This window comes from Nyctereutes procyonoides, unplaced genomic scaffold, assembly GCF_905146905.1.
Source record: "Nyctereutes procyonoides isolate TBG_1078 unplaced genomic scaffold, NYPRO_anot_genome, whole genome shotgun sequence".
NCBI classification, from domain to species: domain Eukaryota; kingdom Metazoa; phylum Chordata; class Mammalia; order Carnivora; family Canidae; genus Nyctereutes; species Nyctereutes procyonoides.
In genome coordinates, this window is record NW_026575136.1 from 1,166,281 (window position 1) to 1,186,032 (window position 19,752).

At 36.1% G+C, this 19,752-nt stretch overlaps 1 protein-coding gene across 1 annotated transcript in view; it reads left to right on the forward strand.

The window, feature by feature from the left end:
• The window catches only part of LOC129495535 (thrombospondin type-1 domain-containing protein 7B), a 741,731-nt gene that overhangs the window by 371,646 nt on the left and 350,333 nt on the right, over window positions 1-19,752 (forward strand). Inside the window, exons 10-11 of the mRNA XM_055303120.1 lie at window positions 7,249-7,378; window positions 10,830-10,933. Coding sequence (XP_055159095.1) covers window positions 7,249-7,378; window positions 10,830-10,933 — 234 coding nt within the window. The remainder of the gene's footprint in view (window positions 1-7,248; window positions 7,379-10,829; window positions 10,934-19,752) is intronic.

The following is a 19,752-nucleotide window of genomic DNA, read 5'->3' on the forward strand; positions in this document are numbered from 1 at the left end:
TAATTATGATGTGCCCCAGCTTCCATGGCCATGAAGCACCCAGAGCTACTCTTTTTTTTTTTTTAATTTTGTTTATTTATTCATGAGAGACAGAGACACAGAGGAAGAGAGAGGCAGAGACACAGGCAGAGGGAGAAGCAGGCTCCATGCAGGGAGCCCAATGTGATACTCGATCCTAAGTCTCCAGGATCACACCCTGAGCTGAAGGTGGCGCTAAACCGTTGAGCCACCCAGGCTGCCCCAGAGCTACTCTTTACAGACAAATTTCTTCCACTTTTGCTATCTTCCTTCTGGGAAGCACCGGTATAGACCTTCACAGAGAATCTATAAATATCTCTTATTATTTATATATCTATAAATAACTCACTTGTATATGTCTGATATTAAATATGACTCTTGATGTTTAAGCTGCCATCTTCAATAAATGTTACTTCTTTTGACTATAATTAATAACTTAAGTATAATTATGCCTGATGACTAAGTGATGATAAAATATACATAAATCAAAATTGAGTTTAGACTAGTTGCTTATTAGCCATAATCATGCTTGAACAGTTATTTATGTTTGCAAACAGGAACTTTAATTTATTGTTATTTTTCATAGGCCTAATGATGTTGGAAGCATCACTCACCAAGCCCCACTAGCTCTGTGTTTATTGGCACTTGAAACCTTCTGCCAACAGGGTACTACTGAAGAATTGATTAAAAAGGAGGGGGTATTCCTTGAGAATAACAGAGGAATTATGGTGCAAACTCCTCCCAAGAATCAATATCCCTCTCTCTTTGTTTTACCATAAAGTCTCTTATGGAAAGAGTATGGGCTTTGATGTGTGTTTAGCCATAGTTTTAATGACATAGTTTTAATGGCTCAAGAACTAGCTAGCTGACTTTGGGCAAATGATTTAACACTCCCACTCTCCATTTTCTTTTCTGTAAAGTGGGAACAATAATGATAATTTTAAAGAAATGAAAATGGTAGTAGCAATCCCAGCCTCATAAAGTGTTATAATAATAAAATGAGATTGCATATGCAAAATGCCCAGAAGATCTGATACAGACTAAGACGATCATTCCTAGAAAATTTTGTGTTTTATACACATATGTAATTCAAATATTTGCCACCTCTAAAGCAACTTTCTTTTTTAAATTTTTTTAAAGATTTTATTTATTCATGAGAGACAGAGAGAGAGAGAGAGAGAGAGAGGCAGAGACACAGGCAGAGGGAGAAGCAGGCTCCATGCAGGGAGCCCAATGTGGCACTCGATCCCGGGTCTCCAGGATCCTACCTTGGGCTGAAGGCAGCGCTAAACCAGTGAGCCACCTGGGCTGCCCACGACTTTCATTCTCCGTCTACTTCCCTGAAATCATTTCCTGTATATTCAACAGAAAGGGAGACTCTGTTTGACATCAGTTCCTGAGAGCTTCCACCTAGCCTTTTACTCATCTCCTCTCATCCGACTTCAGACCTGGATGTTGCCTCTACCAGAGGCATCCTCTTGCTAATTACCCCTTGGTTTCTGGAATTACTCCTTCCTCAGTACAAAACTGCTACTGTTCGGCTGGCTCTGAAGTAAAAGTGGAATGAGAAGATTATTCACTGTTCCACCTCAAGCCAGATTGCCTTTCCTTAAGTTTCCATGACACCAGCTACATCATGTCTCTTGTGTGTGACTGACTGCGCTGTAGGTCTGGTTATGTTGAGGCACTTACGTCACAAAGAGTGGAAAAATCCTTTAAAGCTGAATGCTAAATATGACCATTCCAAAGTTCAAGGACAAAGAAACACATCACACAGAAAATAATTTTTAGCAGATCTCTCTCAGATTCTGGTGTTGTTTCCCTGTGTTAGGCTTGTCCCTCATCTCTGTTTCTCTCTTTGAAAATATATACATTTTTCTTCATTTCTGTACAATGTCAGTTGGCTTTCTTTCTGGAAAAATCTAGCCTCTATTCTAAAAGTTTGTTTTGCCCATAGAATCCATCTTTCTCAACCCCCATCTGAATGTCTGCAGTTCATCATAATCAATGCAATTGTGTTCCCCAAATTCTGAATGACTTGACCTGGAATTACATCATAAAGCAGAAAACATCTGTGTGGGAGTGTTCATTGTGTGTGTTTCTGTGTGTGTGCCTGCGTGCACATGTGCACACACACATGCAGTGTGAAGAGAGAAACATTGATCAATGTTCTCTCTGAGTGTGAGGTAAAGGTATCCATTTTATTTTTCCTTTTCTCTTCAGTTTTTATTTCTGGTATTCTAAAATAACACTTGGACAACATCCAAACAGAAACACACACAATTACACCTAAAACCCCACACTTACATACAAACCCTAAAGGTAAGCAATAATTTTCAAAGTACAGTGTAACTGGAATTAACTGAGAATGGGAGAAGAAACTTATTCCTAAAGGAATAATTATTTACAAAGCTGCCCCACCCAAATGAAGATAGCTTTGTATTATTACACAGAATTGTTTTCATTTTTTTTATTAAGTATAATTGGCATGTAATAGCCTGTTAGTTTAGGTGTACATAATAGTGATTCAATATTTGTAGCATCATGAGATGATTCCCATGATGTCTAGTTGCCATCTGTCACCATATAAAGTTATTACTGTATTGTTAATTGTATTCCTGATGCTGAAAAGTACATCCCCATGACTTATTTATTTACAACTGGAAGTTTGTACCTTGTAATCCCCTTTCCCAATTTCATTGCTGCCCCCCGCCCCAAACCCCATCGCCCACTTTGGTAACCAATAGGTTGTTTCTTGTATCTACAAGTCTGTTTCTGCTTTATTTTGTTTGTCTTGCTTTTTAGATTTCACATATAAGTGAAATCATATGATATCTGTCTGACTGGCTTTCATTTAATATTATGCCCTCTAGTTCCTTCCATGTCATTGCAAATGGCAAGATCTTATTCTTTTTTATGGCTGAATAATATTCTGTTGTGTGTATATATACCACATTTTCTTTATCCATTCATCTCTTGATGGACACTCAGATTGCTTCCATATCTTGGCTATTGTAAATAATGCTTCAGCAAACACAGTTGTACATAGATCTCTTTAAACTGATATTTTAATTTTTTTCCAGATAAATACCCTAAAGCAGAATTGTTGGATTGTATGGTAGTTCTATATTTAATTTTCAAAGGAGCCTCCATACTCCCAAACTGGGAATGTTTTCATTCCCAGCAGTGCACAACGGTTCCCTTTTCTCCACACCCTCACCGGCCTTTGATATTTTTTGTGTTTTTGATAATAGCCAATTTGACAGGGGTGAGATAATATCTCATTGTGACTTTGATTTGTACTTCCCTGATTATTAGTGACGTTAAACATTGCTCCATGTGTCTGTTGGTCATCTGTATGTCTTCTTTGGAAAAACATCTATTTAAGCCCACTGCTCATGCTTCATTTTTTTTTATATGAAGTTGTATAAGTTCATTATATATTTTGGATATTAACCTCTTATCAGGTATGTAATTTGCAGATATCTTCTCTCATTCAATAGGTTGTCTTTCTGTTTTTCTGAGAGTTTTCTTTGCTGTGCAAGTTTTTTAGTTTGATATAATTCCATTTGTTTATTTTAGCTGTTGTTGCTCTTGCATAACAGACTGGTCCACAAATATTGCTAAGGCTAGTGTCACAGAACTCACTGCCTGTCTTTTCTTTTAGGAGTTTTAGTTTCATATGTTATATTCAAGTCATTAATCCATTTTTAACTTATTTTTGTGTATGGTATAAGACAATGGTCCAGCTTCATTCTTTTTCATGTAACTAGCCAGTTTTCCTGACACCATTTATTGAAGAGACTGTCTTTTCCTCATTGTATATTCTTATCTGTTTTGCCATAGATTAATTGACCATATATGTATGGATTTTTTTGTTTCTATTTTATTTCTCTTCTTTTTCATTGATCTATATATCTGTTTTGATTACTGTAGCTTTGTAGTATAGTTTGAAATCAGAGAGTATGCTTGATTCTTTCACTTTGTTGTTTTTTCTCAGGATTGCTTTGACTATTTGGGATCTTTTGTGGTTCTGTACAAATTTTAGGGCTTCTATTCTAATTTCGTGAAAAATACCATTGATATTTTGATGGCACTGAATCTGTAGATTGCTTTGGATAGTATGGACATTTTAACAATAATAATTATTCCAATCCATGAACATGGTATATCTTTCCCTTTCTTTTTGCCTTATTCAATTTCTTTCATCAGTGTCTTAAAGTTTTAAGAGTACAGATCTTCTACCTCCCTGGCTAATTTTATTCCTAGGTATTTTATTATTTTTGATGAAGTTGTAATTGGGATTGTTTTCTTTTTTTTTTTCCTTTCTGATAGTTGGCTGTTCGTGTATAAAAATACAACTAATTGCTGCATGTTAATTTTGTGTCCTGCAACTGTACTGAATTCATTTATTAGTTCTAATAGTTTTTTGGTGGAATCTTTAGGATTTTCTATATGCGGTATGATGTCATCTGCAGTCCTTTTAGTTTGAAAGCTTTTATTTCTTTATCTTGCCTAATTTCTGTGACTAAAATTTCCAATGCTATGTTGAATTAAAGTGATGAGTGAGCATTTTTGACTTGTTTCTGAACTTGGAAAATTCTCAGATTTTTACCATAACTGTCTTAATTATACTTTTTTTTTCCTTTTTAACTTTCTATTTTATACTTCTCACAGGACCTTAAGTACTTTTAGAAAAGGGCCAATTATACAATTCTTCCCCGTCATATAGTAGTATATCTCCTTTGATTTTATTAGCATGTCCTGGCAGGAAACAGGTGGTCCATTCAAATGAGACAACTGGGGAAATTTTAATGAAGGAGTTACTTACAAAAGACTGGGAAGTGTTACTTAAGCTAATAATGGGTGATTCAGTACCTGGACTAGTGATATTTAGGAACCTGAAATTTGATAGAAGTGAGAACAAATAGTAGGACTATAGCTGCAGGAGAGGTCCACTCCATAGAAGCCATGGCTTTTGGTTGAGGTAGAGAACAAACCGAGGTGATCTAGGTGAAATCTGGTGGAATAAATTCCCTTATCTTTCTCTCTTCTTATCTTATATCCTTATATTGTTTGTCCTATCCTTTTATTGGCCAAACCCAACCAGAAGCCAATGGACAAGGAAGTCACTGATACAGTCCTTCCATGATCAGTTACCTGAACAGACAGCAGATTTTAAAAAAGCAGGGGGATAGATCTCTAAGTAGATGGAAAAGAAACATCTGCTTAACTTAGAGTTCAAGCTCATGAAATATATAAGTATTTGGTTTCCTCTTCTTTCCATAATCTCATTAAAATAATGGAAATGAATTGTAAAAGTACATTGTAAAACTCCTTGTTAAAAAAAATGGAGAGGACCATCGGTGGATGAAAGATCTAAACTCATTTATGAAAAACTTAATAGACAAGACTAAAGAGCAGAGGAAGTGGTGACGCAGCACAGGAAGCCATGACCTAACTTATCAGGAATGTGGGTGGCAAGAGAAGAGGAAGCTCATCTACCCATAAAGACTCTTTAGAATGGTGGTGGCTGTCTGACAGAGGGCAGGAGTGAGGAGTGGGACTGGGGAAAAAAATGAGCTATTTAAAGTCTTTAAATAACCCTTAGAGGCATAAAAATGGTGATACAATTATAAACAATTGAAAGGTGGTGCAAAGTAAAGTACCATCAATTATAGCAGAAAGTCAATAAATGTTGTCTAAAATTAATGAATCAAGAAGCAATGGCATAAGCTTATTATGTATAGATTTGGAGATAACCACAGAAGAACCATATAGATTTTGAGGTGTTCTGGAAGGAGGACAGGGAATGGGTTGTGGGTCAATTGTTTCTCACTGTAAGTCTTTGTACTAATGATTTAAAAACAAAACATGTGAATACATAATTTTAATGAAAAGTCTTTTTTTTTTTCCTTTTGTCACATTCCACTTAGTTTACTGGTTTTCTAGAAGTTGAAGTTTCCTCTTAATATGTTTAAGTCCCTTATCTGTCCCAAACCTACCAATTAATTCTATTTTCTCCTACATCACCCCTTCTCTTCATTCTTTCTAACCCTCCCCCAGCTTGTACACACTCAGAAGCCAAATGCACACAGTTTTCATCTGAATGCAGCTACATGTCTTTCCCTGTGAATTCTGTGCACTCATTTATGTCTCAGCAGAGCTTTTTCTCAAACTTTCCTTGGCCCAAAATGACTTCGGCCTTTTTTTTTCAATTAAGATTTCAAGTCCCAGAATAAAACATGCCTCCTCCAGGAACTGTCTGGTTTCCAGAAACAAAGATGATTACTCTTTCTTCTATATTCTAACACTGCACACTGTTGATGTCTTCTTGCTCTATTGATGTCTTAAACTTATTGTATTTCTTTGTGTCTCCTCTTTCTTTTTAATTTTAAGTTCAAGAATTTGTATATTTATATCTAGTGCAAAGTTTGCACATGGTAATTGAAATAGTTGTAACTGTGATTGGCTTTTATTGTTGTTATTGATTCAGAAGGTATCCATAGATTATGAGATGAGTGCCCCAGCACATTAAACTGAACATTGGCTATCTTTATTGAGGTGCCTATTAATGCTTCTCCCTTTAAGCCAAACCAGAAAGTAGACAATATTTTGTTCTGTTATAATTTTCGTGCCTTTTCCCTAAATTCAACTATATAATATGGTCTCAGGTTATGAGGAATAAAAAGTATAAGAAACCAATATCCATAAATAAATAAATTCCTAATGTCTTAATTTTAATGAGTAGTTGCACTGTAAAGAGTCACCCATAGAGGGAAGGGCCTTGCTGGAGGGAAGGAATTCTTCCTAGTAAAACTCTAAGCCCTTGAGCTATTGTTTTGAGATAAAAGAGGATTTCTGGGGTTCCTCAGATTATGCTATCTAACTCTCTATAAATTCTGATTAATTTAAAGCATAATAAGACAATCTTTGCATATTACAACAAATTTTGAAATCACAATTATTGAGTGTTAACTATCTATCTCATGGGAGTAAGATTGAGTATAATATGAAGTATTAACCCCTGGTCTTTGCTTCTTATTTTTGTTCCCTAAGTAGCCTTAACACATATTCTTCATTCATTTCCTTCCTTCCTTCCTTCCTTCCTTCCTTCCTTCCTTCCTTCCTTCCTTCCTTCCTTCCTTCCTTCCTTCCTTTGACTAACCCTGGATTTTCCTCTGCATCCACACAGAAGTACACTACAATTGTATTTTTCCTTTACTTTAGGAAATGCCACAGTAAAACAGTCTCGATACAGGATTATCATCCAGGAAGCAGCCAACGGAGGTCAAGAATGCCCAGATACTTTATTTGAAGAGCGAGAGTGTGAAGATATTTCACTGTGCCCCATGTATCGGTAATTAGTTACCTTTTATTTTTAAAATTTTTGAAAGATTTTATTTATTTACTCATGAGAGACACACAGAGAGAGGCAGAGACACAGGCAGAGGGAGAAGTAGGCTCCCTGCAGGGAGTCCAGTGTGGGACTCAGTCCCTGGACTCTGGACTCCAGGACTATGCCCTGAACTGAAGGCACTCACTCAACCTCTGAGCCACCCAGGTGCCCCTTAGTTACCTTTTAAACTAATTATTTGTATTTTTTTGTATAAATCATGACCTATTTTCTTTGTGTAGTTTATGGTTTTTAGTGAAAGGTAAGATGAGATAATGTTTATATTTAATACCTCAATATTTTCCCGTCTTATTTTGAATATATTTTGAGGGAGTAAAGAATATGAAAGCTTAATTAACAGAAAAAAAAAGAAAGAAATTTGTTTTGATTTTAAGTGAACTGCTGGAGTTCTGGCACCAAGGCAATCAATTTTAAGGATTAGGATCCAAAGAGATTCAGCATAAAGTCTTTACCTGGAAAACAAACACATATAATTTACCTTATTCTATTGGTTTCATCTTAAAGCCTTTAATCAAGAACTAGGAACAAATATGTATTTTTAAAATAATTATTTACTTTTATTCCAAAAAAAATTGGTTCTTATTTTTTGTCATGTGTACATTTTAAAAAAACATCTACTTAGAAAAAAAAAGTTTGACCTGTGGATAAAATTTTAAAAAAAGAAAATGACTTTTAAAATATGCATGTTACATATATCTTCCCTCTTGACAAGTTGGTTATTATTATTTATAAAAGCAATGCCTGAGTTCTCTGTGATTAGTCATTAATGTCCATTCTTTTAATGTTGGATTGAAGCATTGCTTTAAAGTACATCTGGATTGAATTCACTCACTGCTGAGTTTTACTGATTTATAAATAAAGAAAAAAAAATAAAACAACAACAACAACAAATTGTCTTAAAACTCATATAGTAATCAGCACACTTAAAAATGCCGTAGCAAAAATGCCTAGTGTTTCTCCTGATTATTTGAGAAACTATTATCTTAAAGCTATAAAATTCAAGGGCTAATTTGTTCAGGAAAACAAAGTTATTTTTCTTTTTCCTTTTCTCTCCTCTCTCTCTCTCTCTCTCTCTCTCTTTTTTTTTAAGAAGACTCCTCACATTAAATGGAGTGCCCCTGAAGAGTCTAAATTACCATCAATTTTATTATCTTTTATTCTCATTGTATGTATCTAACAGCCAGTTTAAAGAGGACATATAAACACTGGGAACATGCCCAGACCACCAGTTTTCCTTCATTAACCACAGGGGTGCTGTGGAAACACTGTCAATATTCATCCTTTTGTATCAGATATAAATATTGAAACTTCTGAGCCCAGCAGAGAGCTCTTGGGGAAAGTAGCCAATTGAAAGAAATAGCCAAATCAAATGTTATTAGACATTTGTGTCAATCCAGGGCTATTATAATCAGAGAAAAATCCTAGAAGTTATTAGTGAGATTTTTTTTTTTCCTTTCTATGGTCCACTCTCTTTACTTTCTGGTTGCACTTCATTTTAGCCACTCATGTTTGAACATGTTTCCATCATTGACCTCCTACAATTTTCCCTAGAAACCACTTTTGCTGTGTCTGGATTGTATCATTGTATCATTTCTCTTGATGCCTAGTTTAATAACATACAGGTTATCAGCATGATTCTCTGCTTTTTAGTAAAACACCCTTGAATTTTGAGCACCATGGTTCCAATTCAGTTTTTGCATCCCTCCTCATCGATGTGTTAGGTAGGTAGGACCTTTATCATTATCTTCTGATTCTTCTTTTTGACTCCATTAAGGTGGCATATTCACATGTTTAACAAGTTAAAACAGAATCAAAATGTCTGTAGAAATTTTTCTGTGAATTTGAGCATCTCTGAACACATTTAATTAATAAGCAAAAGGGAAGACAGTATGGTGATGTATCCTTACATAGAATTGATGGTGGGGCCAAGAGTCTATAGCTAAACATCCAGGGTTTTAGGAGGGAAAACTGGCCTGCTGAGTTATAGAATATCATACATTTCACTTAACCACTCTGAGCCCAAGTTTATCATTCCAAAACTGTGTTTAATGAGAGCCCTAAAATTCTTCCTATTTCAGTTTATGGAGCATACTAAACAACACTGAGCTCCATAGTCTCATTTTGATGTAGAAAGCCTCAGTAAACTTAAGATATCTGAATGAGTGATTCATCCTATTGAAAAATTGGACTAAAACCCCTTGCCATTTCAATTTCTGTATTTTGGGATTATACTCAATGGGTCTATGCACATACAAACTAAATTTACAGTTATTTAAAATTAAGGGGTGATTTCTTTAAATGATAATTTTTATGTTTAGCTGTTTCTCAATTTCTCTAGAATTTCTCAACTAGTCCCAATATAGAGGCCACTTGAGTGAGGTCAGTGATTTTACATATATAATTAACCAGCTTTGCAAGATGAAAAAATTATAGAGATCTATATATATCAATTATTTCATTTGCAAAGCTGGTCAATAATATTTTTGCTTCATGTTTCTGTTTCATTTTTTTGAAGTAGCATTTCTGTCAGAGGTATTGGCTCATATGAAAAAGTGTGAAAATATACTCAGGAAGGAGAGAGAAGAATCTGTGGTTACACTTAAGGTTTGGGTTTTCTGGTACATTCTGAAGGGATAGGTTTAAGGATACAAGTCACTCTGTCCTGTGGGTCATAAAAATAGGAAGTTTTGTTTACCTGAGGAAGGAAAACAGTGAAAATCCACAAGACTTCCTTAGAAAATATTTTCTTTGAGGAAGAGAAATATTGACAATTCATCAGAGGTGGATCCATTCTTCTTCCATGAGGCGAGCTATCACATAAGATAGGTCCCTTCAACTCCGCCTTCCCTTTTACCTTATGACTTTTGAAATTTATGAGTTACCCTAAAGTCTTAGAAAACATCTTACAAAAATTTCTTGAAGCAGATCAAGTGTGATGATTTGCACCCCAAACTTTCAGATATTCAAGCCTTGATTCTCTAAAGCACCAGTGTGTCGGACAGAGGGATTTTTATTTTTCTCCCTTTTCTTCCTCTTCCTCCTCCTCCTCCTCCTACTTTTTTAGATAATTTTAAGCTCATAGGAGAGTAAACCTAGATTTAATCTCTGCTTTTAAAGATTTTTACTGCCCCTTTGCTCTATAGATAACAGCTTTTATGGAAAATGTCCACATTTTAAAAAATAGAAATATTGCATTAACCATCAGTCTAGGGTAGAGTAGACTACTATCCTCCGAACTGCATCCCAGGGATCCATTATATAACATTGGTTTTAAATCTGTTTTTATTGAATTAGTGTTTTTGTGCTTTTGGATTTCAAATTCATTTATTTTGTGTATTTCTTTTGTACATTTGCCATGGTAAAATTTTTAGTCTGCTCTTCTTTGTAATCACAGGTGGAAGCCACAGAAATGGAGCCCTTGTATCTTGGTTCCAGAGTCTGTCAGGCAGGGGATAATGGGCTCTAGTGAACCCTGTGGAAAGGGAGTACAAACAAGAGGTAAGAGAATTTTGAAACAGTTTTTCTGTTATAATTTAAAATTATGTTATTCTTATAAACTATTGCTTATTTTATATTTGAATAATTAGGATATTATTGGATCAAATTATTTATATATATCAGTATTTGAGCTTAAGTTTGGCATTAGGTAATATTGATATTATACCTTTTTTTTTAACATTTTTTAACCATAACCAGCTTGTATGTCTAAGGACTAATGCAATGGAAGCAGGTGTCTGTTCTCAGTCATTTGCATATCTCAATGCTTATGTTCCAAACATATGTTGGACGTGATCCAAGGAATGAAGACTATATCTATGATTAGACCCAACAGTATACATTGCATTTTTAGGTGCTCCTTTAATATTCGTTAAATGAATTAAGGATAATTGAATAAATAGAGTAATCTTAATAACCATGACTTAAATATAATTGTTATATATGTACTTAGTATGCCTTCTTATAATACACATAGAAAGGTATTATTTAAACTCCTGGAAGACATTGCAAGTAGGCATCTGGATTAAAGTAGAAGTGCTTTTAATTATCAACGCCAAGGTGTGACATCTTGAAATCTCTGAAAAGCATTCAGAGTCTCATCAGACTGTTTACTTTTCTGTTTCATTCATAATCCAGGTACCAATCAAATGAGGCTTGTTAAGAAGTGTCTTATTCTTAAATCTAACCATTTTGTTGTTAAAGGGATTTTTTTGTAGCAAAATCAGACCTTTTGGATCTAACTGCATTATGCTGGCTTTATAGTTTTTTCTAAAAGGCATATTTAGAATTACGTGTCTTTACCTATTGGTCAGGACCAGTTATCTATCCCAGCCAGCACAAGAACTCTGTTTTATCTGTTGATTCAAGCTGTGAGGAGTTTACTAGGTGGCAGTCTTAACTTCCAGGTCAATAGAATCTTGTCTCCTAGTGGAAGCATTGCTTCCTTTGGAACAAAGACCTATAGGGCAGCAGAACATAAGATTGCAGGAGACAGGAAGCAAACATTTTACCAGTGAGTCACCAGAGGTTATAGTGAGTTATGCCACTCCTATTCATTCCCTTACCTTGATTCCTGGACCTATAAATCCTGCCTAGGGGGGAAATGGTACCAAAAATCAGGTGCTGATTTAGAGCCTATACAGCCTTCTGTTAAACTTTGTCTCCGCCCTGCAAGGTATTGTCACCTGAATGATATTGTAATTGGGTCTACAAAAGACCTTCCTAGCACTCTTTCAAACCAGCTGCTTCAGGATTGTGGGAGACAGAGTAAGACTAGTGAATTCCACGAGGATGGGCCCATTGCAGCACTTTTATTTGTTGTGAAGTGAGTTCCTGTATCAGAAGCAATGCTGAGTGGTATACCATGACTATGGACAAGGCATTCTGTAAGTTCATGGATGGTAGTTCTGGCAGAAGTATTGTCTGCAGGGAAGGGAAATACATATCCAGGATAAATATATATTTCAGTAAGAATAAAACATTACCTGTCCTATGATGGAAATGGGACAGTGTAATCAGCTAACCACCATATAGCCAGCTCACCACTCTGGGGAGTGGTGCCCTATTGAGGACTTAGTGTTGCTTCCTGCTGCTGGCATATTGGGCACTCAATGATTACCATAGTCAGGTTGACACTGGTGAGTGGAAGTCCGTATTGCTGAGCCTGTGAATAACCTCCATTCCTGTCATGATGACTACTACAAAGTCATGAACCCACTTGATGATGACAGGAGTAACTGGATAAAGAGGGATGACTAAAGTGACTAGTATCCATAGAACAGGTCATCCTATCCATTTGACTATTAATATGTTCCTCTGTTGAAGTCACTCTTTGATGAGCATTCACATGGAACTCAAATTTGTTCACATTGTTTCCCCATACAGAGAGGTCTGTTTAGAAAACCCTTCCCCAGATTTCCTTGTCACCAACTTTCCAGTCATGTTCCTTCCAAGACCCTGACCATAGAGCAAAACCATTGGCCTCAGCCCATGAATCTGTATGTAATCACATATCTGGCCATTTCTCCTTCCAAGCAAAGTGAACAACCAAATATACTGCTTTACATTCTATACACTAGGAAGATTTCTCTTTCTCAGAAAGGGGCTATAGTGCTATAGCGGTCCATTTTGGGATTGTGCCTAGATATTATGCAGAACCATCAGTAAACTAGGCTGGATTCTTTTCTTCTTCCATCAACTGATTGTAGCAAACTCTCCATGAGGCCATAGGTACAGACTGGGAGAAAGCAGGTGCTGAAGCAGAAGCGGAGACCATGGACATTTTCCCACTTATTCATATAAATTTACTTGTGCCATCAGGGCCTGTGTGGGCTAAATCATCTATATACCATTTTCCATTTGATGATGACTTACCTAGTGGCTTGGTGGATTAAGTAACATCCAGTTTATGAAGGCACATGGGTTGCATGATAATTTGGTGGCCCATGATTAAGCCTTCAATCTCTACTAAGGCACAGTATCAGACCAGAAGCTGTTTTTCAAAGGAAAATGGTTATCTGCAGAAGATGGCAGGGCTTGGCTCCAAAATCCTAGGACCTGTCCTGCAGTTACTTATAGAAGCCTCTAAAGGCTGCAATCAATGTTCCTGTCTGTTACTGATACTTGCGTGGCATTGGATCTGCTGGATCATGTGGCCCAAGAGGCAGAACAGTATGTGCAGTAGCCTGAATTGTTATAGAGGTTTTTCTCATTCTGGGACCTGCTTAAAACTAGCAGCATTTTGAGTCTCTTAGTAAATAAATAAGATGGTCTAACACACTTGAATAAGTAATATGTTGCCTCCAAAATCGAAAAAGACCCACTAGGAGGGGCCAGATGCAAAATCATATTCTTTGATAGAAGGGATATCTTCATGTGCCCTATACCACTGAACCTCTAGAAATTTTCCCTGAGGTAGAAGGCCTCTGAATTTTTTCAAATGTATTTTTTACCGTCTTACCAAAATGTCTAAAGTAGTTGCTACTTCTTTCTCACTTGATCCATTCAGAGTGATGTCATTAATGTAATGGACTAGTAGGCTATCTCATCGAAGGAAAAGACAATCAAGATCCCCCACAGAACTAAATTATGAAATAGGGCTGGAGAGTCGATATACCCCTAAGATAGGATGGTAAAATGTGTTGCTGGCCTTACCACCTAAAAAACAAACTGTTTCTCTTGGTCTTAATTATCTTCAAATATAGTAATATGTGGGATTAGGGCTTTGACATAGGAATTTTGGGTCACTTCAGTTTATGATAATTACACTTAGAAATGATATCCCTCTCAGAATATTTATAGATGTGAATTTGATTGGCAAGTTAATTTCATTCAGGACTTCTATGAAGCTAGATAGTGACTATAAATTAAGAGAAGGGACCACCTTCTTAAAACATTTTACTTCCATATATCAGAAAATTATTGTAATAATATGATCTTGTAATTATAAGACCTTGACTACTTTCTACTGAAAAAATTGTTATAACACATCTAGATCAGCAATATCTCTAGGAATTTTCTTTAAAAATGGCACCTTTGTGTGGTACATGACTTTACTCTGTATGGTGGCCTAGATCTTGAAACTTTGATACTAGTATAGCATAATGGTTGGTTTTTAAAAATTTTTGTTTAAAGATTTTATTTATTTATTCATGAGAGACACAGAGGGAGAGAGAGGGAGAGACACAGGCAGAGGGAGAAACAGTCTCCATGCAGGGAGGCCAAAGTGGGACTCGATTTCAGGACTCCAGGATCATACCCTTTGGCCAAAGGCAGGTGCTAAACCGCTGAGCCACCCAGGGATCCCCAATGGTTGATTTTCATTGCAAAACCATTTAGTAATTTCTAAAGAGATGTTGCTCCTAAATTATATAGAATCTTATCACATAAATGGTGAATTATTTTATCTGCTTTAGAATAATTACACTTTGGATTTCAATTTATTTTTTTAAGTTTTTTTTAAAGATTTTTATTTATTTATTTATGAGATATACAGAGAGAGAGAGAGAGAGAGAGAGAGGGAGGCAGAGACACAGGCAGAGGGAGAAGCAGGCTCCATGCAGGGAGCCCAATGTGGGACTCTATCCTCGGTCTCCAGGATCACACCCTGGGCTGAAGGTGGCACTAAACTGCTGAGCCACCCAGGCTGCCCTGGATTTCAATTTAAATGGATTCTAGCTGGAGACTTCACAGTCCCTTAGACTAGGCAGGTAACCTACTTGAGTTTTCTCTAAATTGACACCAATATTAGAAGATTTCTAGTGTTTATCTTTTGGAAAACTTATACTTTTAAAGTAGTAGACTGGGTCTCCAATTTTTTTTTTTTTTTTTTTTTTTTACAATTTCAAGATAGTGAAGCAAAGACATTTCTACTTCATCTTTTCTCTAAAATTACTTCAAAACCAGCAAGGAAGATGTGAAACAATAAGAAAAAAATAGGGATCCCTGGGTGGCGCAGTGGTTTAGTGCCTGCCTTTGGCCCAGGGCATGATCCTGGAGACCTGAGATCGAGTCCCACGTCAGGCTCCCGGTGCATGGAGCCTGCTTCTCCCTCTGCCTGTGTCTCTGCCTCTCTCTCTCTCTCTCTGTGTGTGTGTGACTATCATAAATAAAAAAAAAATGTCCAATTAGATTTCTTTTATAAAACTATTCCAGAGACCAAGCAGCACAATAAACTCACCTTCAAGTAAACAAGGAGCCATCTGTAACCTCAATCATAATATGTGGTTTAGAAAGTGAATGGAGAAAAGGTAAAGTGACTTTGCAGAATGAAATTATGCAAGTTTTGGCAGGAGAGAAGGTGTGGGGGCTGAAGAGAAACAAGGTGATTTGTTGTATAGAACTCCAGAAAGTTCCCACATTCTATGGAAGGAAGTGTGCAAGTATGTGTGTTGTTGGAGGGGTGGGATGGGCAAGGCTTTTGAAAGTCTGATTAAAGATCAGTCAGCAATGTCACCCCTATTCCTATTTTGGGGGAGCTTAGAAGTTTATTCTCTGGGGATACAAAACCAGAGGAAATGTGTACTTTGGACAACCAGCTGAGGAGAATGGAGGTAAAGGCCTAGTCTCAAATTGGGAAGATCAGAATAAAGTCCAAATAAGGAATTAAGAGATGCTCAGTTCCCTTCTTTCACCTGCTTTAGCATGCTAGCCAGGTGGCTTTTATACTTTTCAGTCCCATGGATGCCCTATCAATCTAAAAAACACTTTAAATTTCTCTTTGAGGAGTTTTTGAATCACAGAGGAAGCATGAATTTAGACCATAAAATCATGGAAAGGCTAGCTTGGAGTTGTAAATTCTCACAAGAGATTTTCCCTCCCGTCACCATCCAGTGTTCGATTTTAGATATGCAAGTGGCCTTGTTAAGTTTATCTCTACTTCGTTCTTACACTGAGGGCTAGCCTCTGTCATCATCATTTGTGGTATGGAGCCTTTTATGAGATTCTCCATAGCAGAACCATGGACATGACAATGGAAATTGGGGCCTCCAAGGTTTGGTAGAAGCCCTCAGGATAAAAGTTGTCTTTTTGCTTACCTTGCATGCCAAGCTTTTACGTTGTCTTGTGCCTCATGGGTTTTATTTGGGGGCAGCCCAACAATACACTTAGAAGATATACATTTTATCTAAATTTTTGGTTTTTTTTTTCATTTGAAAGATCTTTTATGATTTTTAGGCCATTATATTACTCAAAACAGTAATACTCCTTGTTTTATACCATCCTTTACCTTGGTGACCTGGTTAATAGATTTACAGTAAGAATATATTTATATAATACTCTCATTTAAAAAAAGGAAAATAGAAGGGCAAGTAGAATTACAACTGGAATTAAATGTCTACACCATCTCCAAGGAAGTGGGCATTCGGGGTTCCAATATCCTAGTTGCCCCATACTTTAGGGTGAGCCACGGATTCTCTCAGTCCAGCTTCCTATACTTAATGTGAATGAAGAAGGTGTGGTAGCTCAGCTTTTATGGCAAATGAAAACATAAAAGTAATAAACTTACATATTCTAACACCTTGATGCAGCTGCCCTTAAAAGAGTACAATGTGAGTAATAAAAAAGATAAAGGTGCTGCCATTCCTAGAAGAGGACTGAATCTGTCTGTAGACTGATACACTCTGATTCTTATTGTGCTATTCACAGGGAATATTTTAAAACTGGCTAATGAAAAAAAAATAAAAAAATAAATAAAACTGGCTAATGGCCTCACCAGTGGAGGTACTTTTGTATGGTACTTTCTTTTTACTCATAAGCTTCTGAGAATTCCCTGTCATAGTTAGGGACTGGATGTAGATAGCCCTCCACCAGATGCAGGGTGGGTATTGCAGGTTAAAGTTGTCCTAAGATATCCTTGACTTCCATTAAGTGCCTGAATTCTTCTCTGGTTTGTTTTCACCTAACACTGTTTATGTGGACCAACGGAAGGAGAACTCTTTTCTGTATCAGATCTTTTTGTTCTTCTTTAATTGTTTTTTGTCCTGTGAGAGGCACAGTCTTCTTACACAGTAGTTTTGGTGGAATCAGTGTTTTCTTTGCATCCAAAAGATCTCTTTAAAGAAAGGTCTTATTCTTCAAAAAAAAATAAATAAATAAATAAATAAATAAAATAAAGAAAGGTCTTTGTTAGAAAAAAAAAAAAGGCAAAATAATCCACTATCAAAATGAGTTTTGATTTATCTCTATTCTTAAAGAGGGAGATACAACAACAACAAACATACATTTTGAAATAAAGAAGTGATTATGGCCTGTTGATAAAATGTTGAAACAGCAAGTCATGCTCTTCTTTCTGATGCCAAGTATCCTTGCATTTTAAGAAAGGAAGTATCTCTGGATAATTGACCTTTTTATTCTTCATATGGAGAAAGTCATAGTCACTTAACCTTATAGCTCACGTTTAGTCTCTGTCATATTTATCTCCATAGATGACAACAAGAAAAAAATAAATCATTTCAGAAGATTCAGAGAAGACAAATATAGAGGTTTTAACAGTGACTGAGCAATAAAGACAGAGATAGTCTTTATTATTTTTATTTTATTTTTGGTATGAGAGGAGGAAGTGGAAAGCTTGCTTGGAAAGAAAGTGGAGTTACTTCTTCTGTTTAATTCAAGATGACCAAAATGAGCTATGAATTGGGGACATGTCCAGAAGAGAATGGATATATGTGGGGCGGGTTATTGTCAGTTCCTGGGTATATGTGGGGAGGGTTACTGTCCCTGCCTTGGGAACTACTTCCACAGATGTAAATGTCTCTTAAATGGGGGAAGGACATGCGGTGATATTTTTATAGGCAATTTCAAGAAGGGAGAGCATGATACCACTTGAGATCCCAAATCAAGTTTTCAGGCTAGACAGTGAATGACACTTTTATCAATAACTTGTGATATCATTTTTAATAATTGCTCATCTCACAGGAAAAAGTAATCAGACCCCATTATTCTTTGTATTAAAGATCATTCTTGGAGTGATTTCTAACTTCAGTTCTGACTTCAAAACCAGAGTAATAAGGTAGAGGGCATCATGTTTTTTTTCTATTATTTTTAATCTGTCTTATTAATTAGCACCTGATTCAAAAATAGTTATAAATATTTTAAGGAACTATAAACATCTCCTCTAAATATACTTTTTTAAGTGTGAAAATACAAGGAGGATCAGGTTAGAATGTAGAAGTTAAATTGGCAGTATAGGGCAGCTCTCTAAATTAAAATATCCTCAGATTTTACAGAAGAATGGGTTTTATAATACCGTAGGCATTGGTTTAGAGAGGAAAGTGTGAAACTTCTAGCAAAGATTGCATTTTTACATAAGTGAATAATGATTCTAGGAGTTATTTTTCATTTCCTTTTCATGTTTTAGGATAAGATTAGCTTTGGAGCTCTCATGGTTGCTGCAGGTAGAATGTGCACATTTTTAAAAATTGGCAATAAATTAAAAATAAATATTAAAGGAGGTGAGTGACCTAAGGCAGGATGCTTTAGTAACAGAGTGTTAACTAAGTGTGGATTCGGAGATGTTGTCTTTCACCAGCCTCTCCATTTTTTAACATAAGAATCTATAAGTACAAAGTAGCTCTGAAGTCACCTGCTCACATCCCTAGTAGGTATTTATTTCCCTGATGAAATGGGTCACTGAGATGGCGATGGGTAGGGGTTCATTTTTTTCTTTTCATTTGAGTAATGAAATCATTTGCTAAACTAGGAGCAATGATTTTCTCTTCTGACTGCATGACCCTCAGCTACAGTACTATCTTCCCTTTAGGAATGTTAATATGAATTTCAAAGTCTACTGCAAACTGTGTAAATGTAATAGGATTATACTTCTCTTGTCCAGTACCAGAATTCAGTCTTTTCAAATAGATGTGAATCTCCTGACTTCCCTTAGCGCTCAGGTTACTAAGGTCAAGGTATTCATTTCTGGTTATCCCAGGAGCTATTGTAGGCTTGTATCAGAAAGAAGTAATGTTTTTACATTTTTATTTGCATTTCTAAAGAAAACAGAAACTTCTGTACTCCTTCTGGGAGCAGCAAAAGGAGTAGGAGCTCCTACTTGCTCTAGAGGCTCTGAAAAACTAACAAGAGCATCAGAACTCAGAGGAGCCACTAACTACTCTGAATTCAAGTAGATACAAAAGTTGCAAAACAAGTGCCAGGGTTTGAAGGATTCACATGGTGGGACAAAAACCAATCTTTTACATGAGGAATGAAATTTAAAAACCTATTAACATCGATTAAACTCAATAGGTTCATAGAAGGATCAACCTCATAGCAATATATTGAAAGTAGGAACTGAAACTAAGAAGTCTGAGGTTCATTGAGGCTTT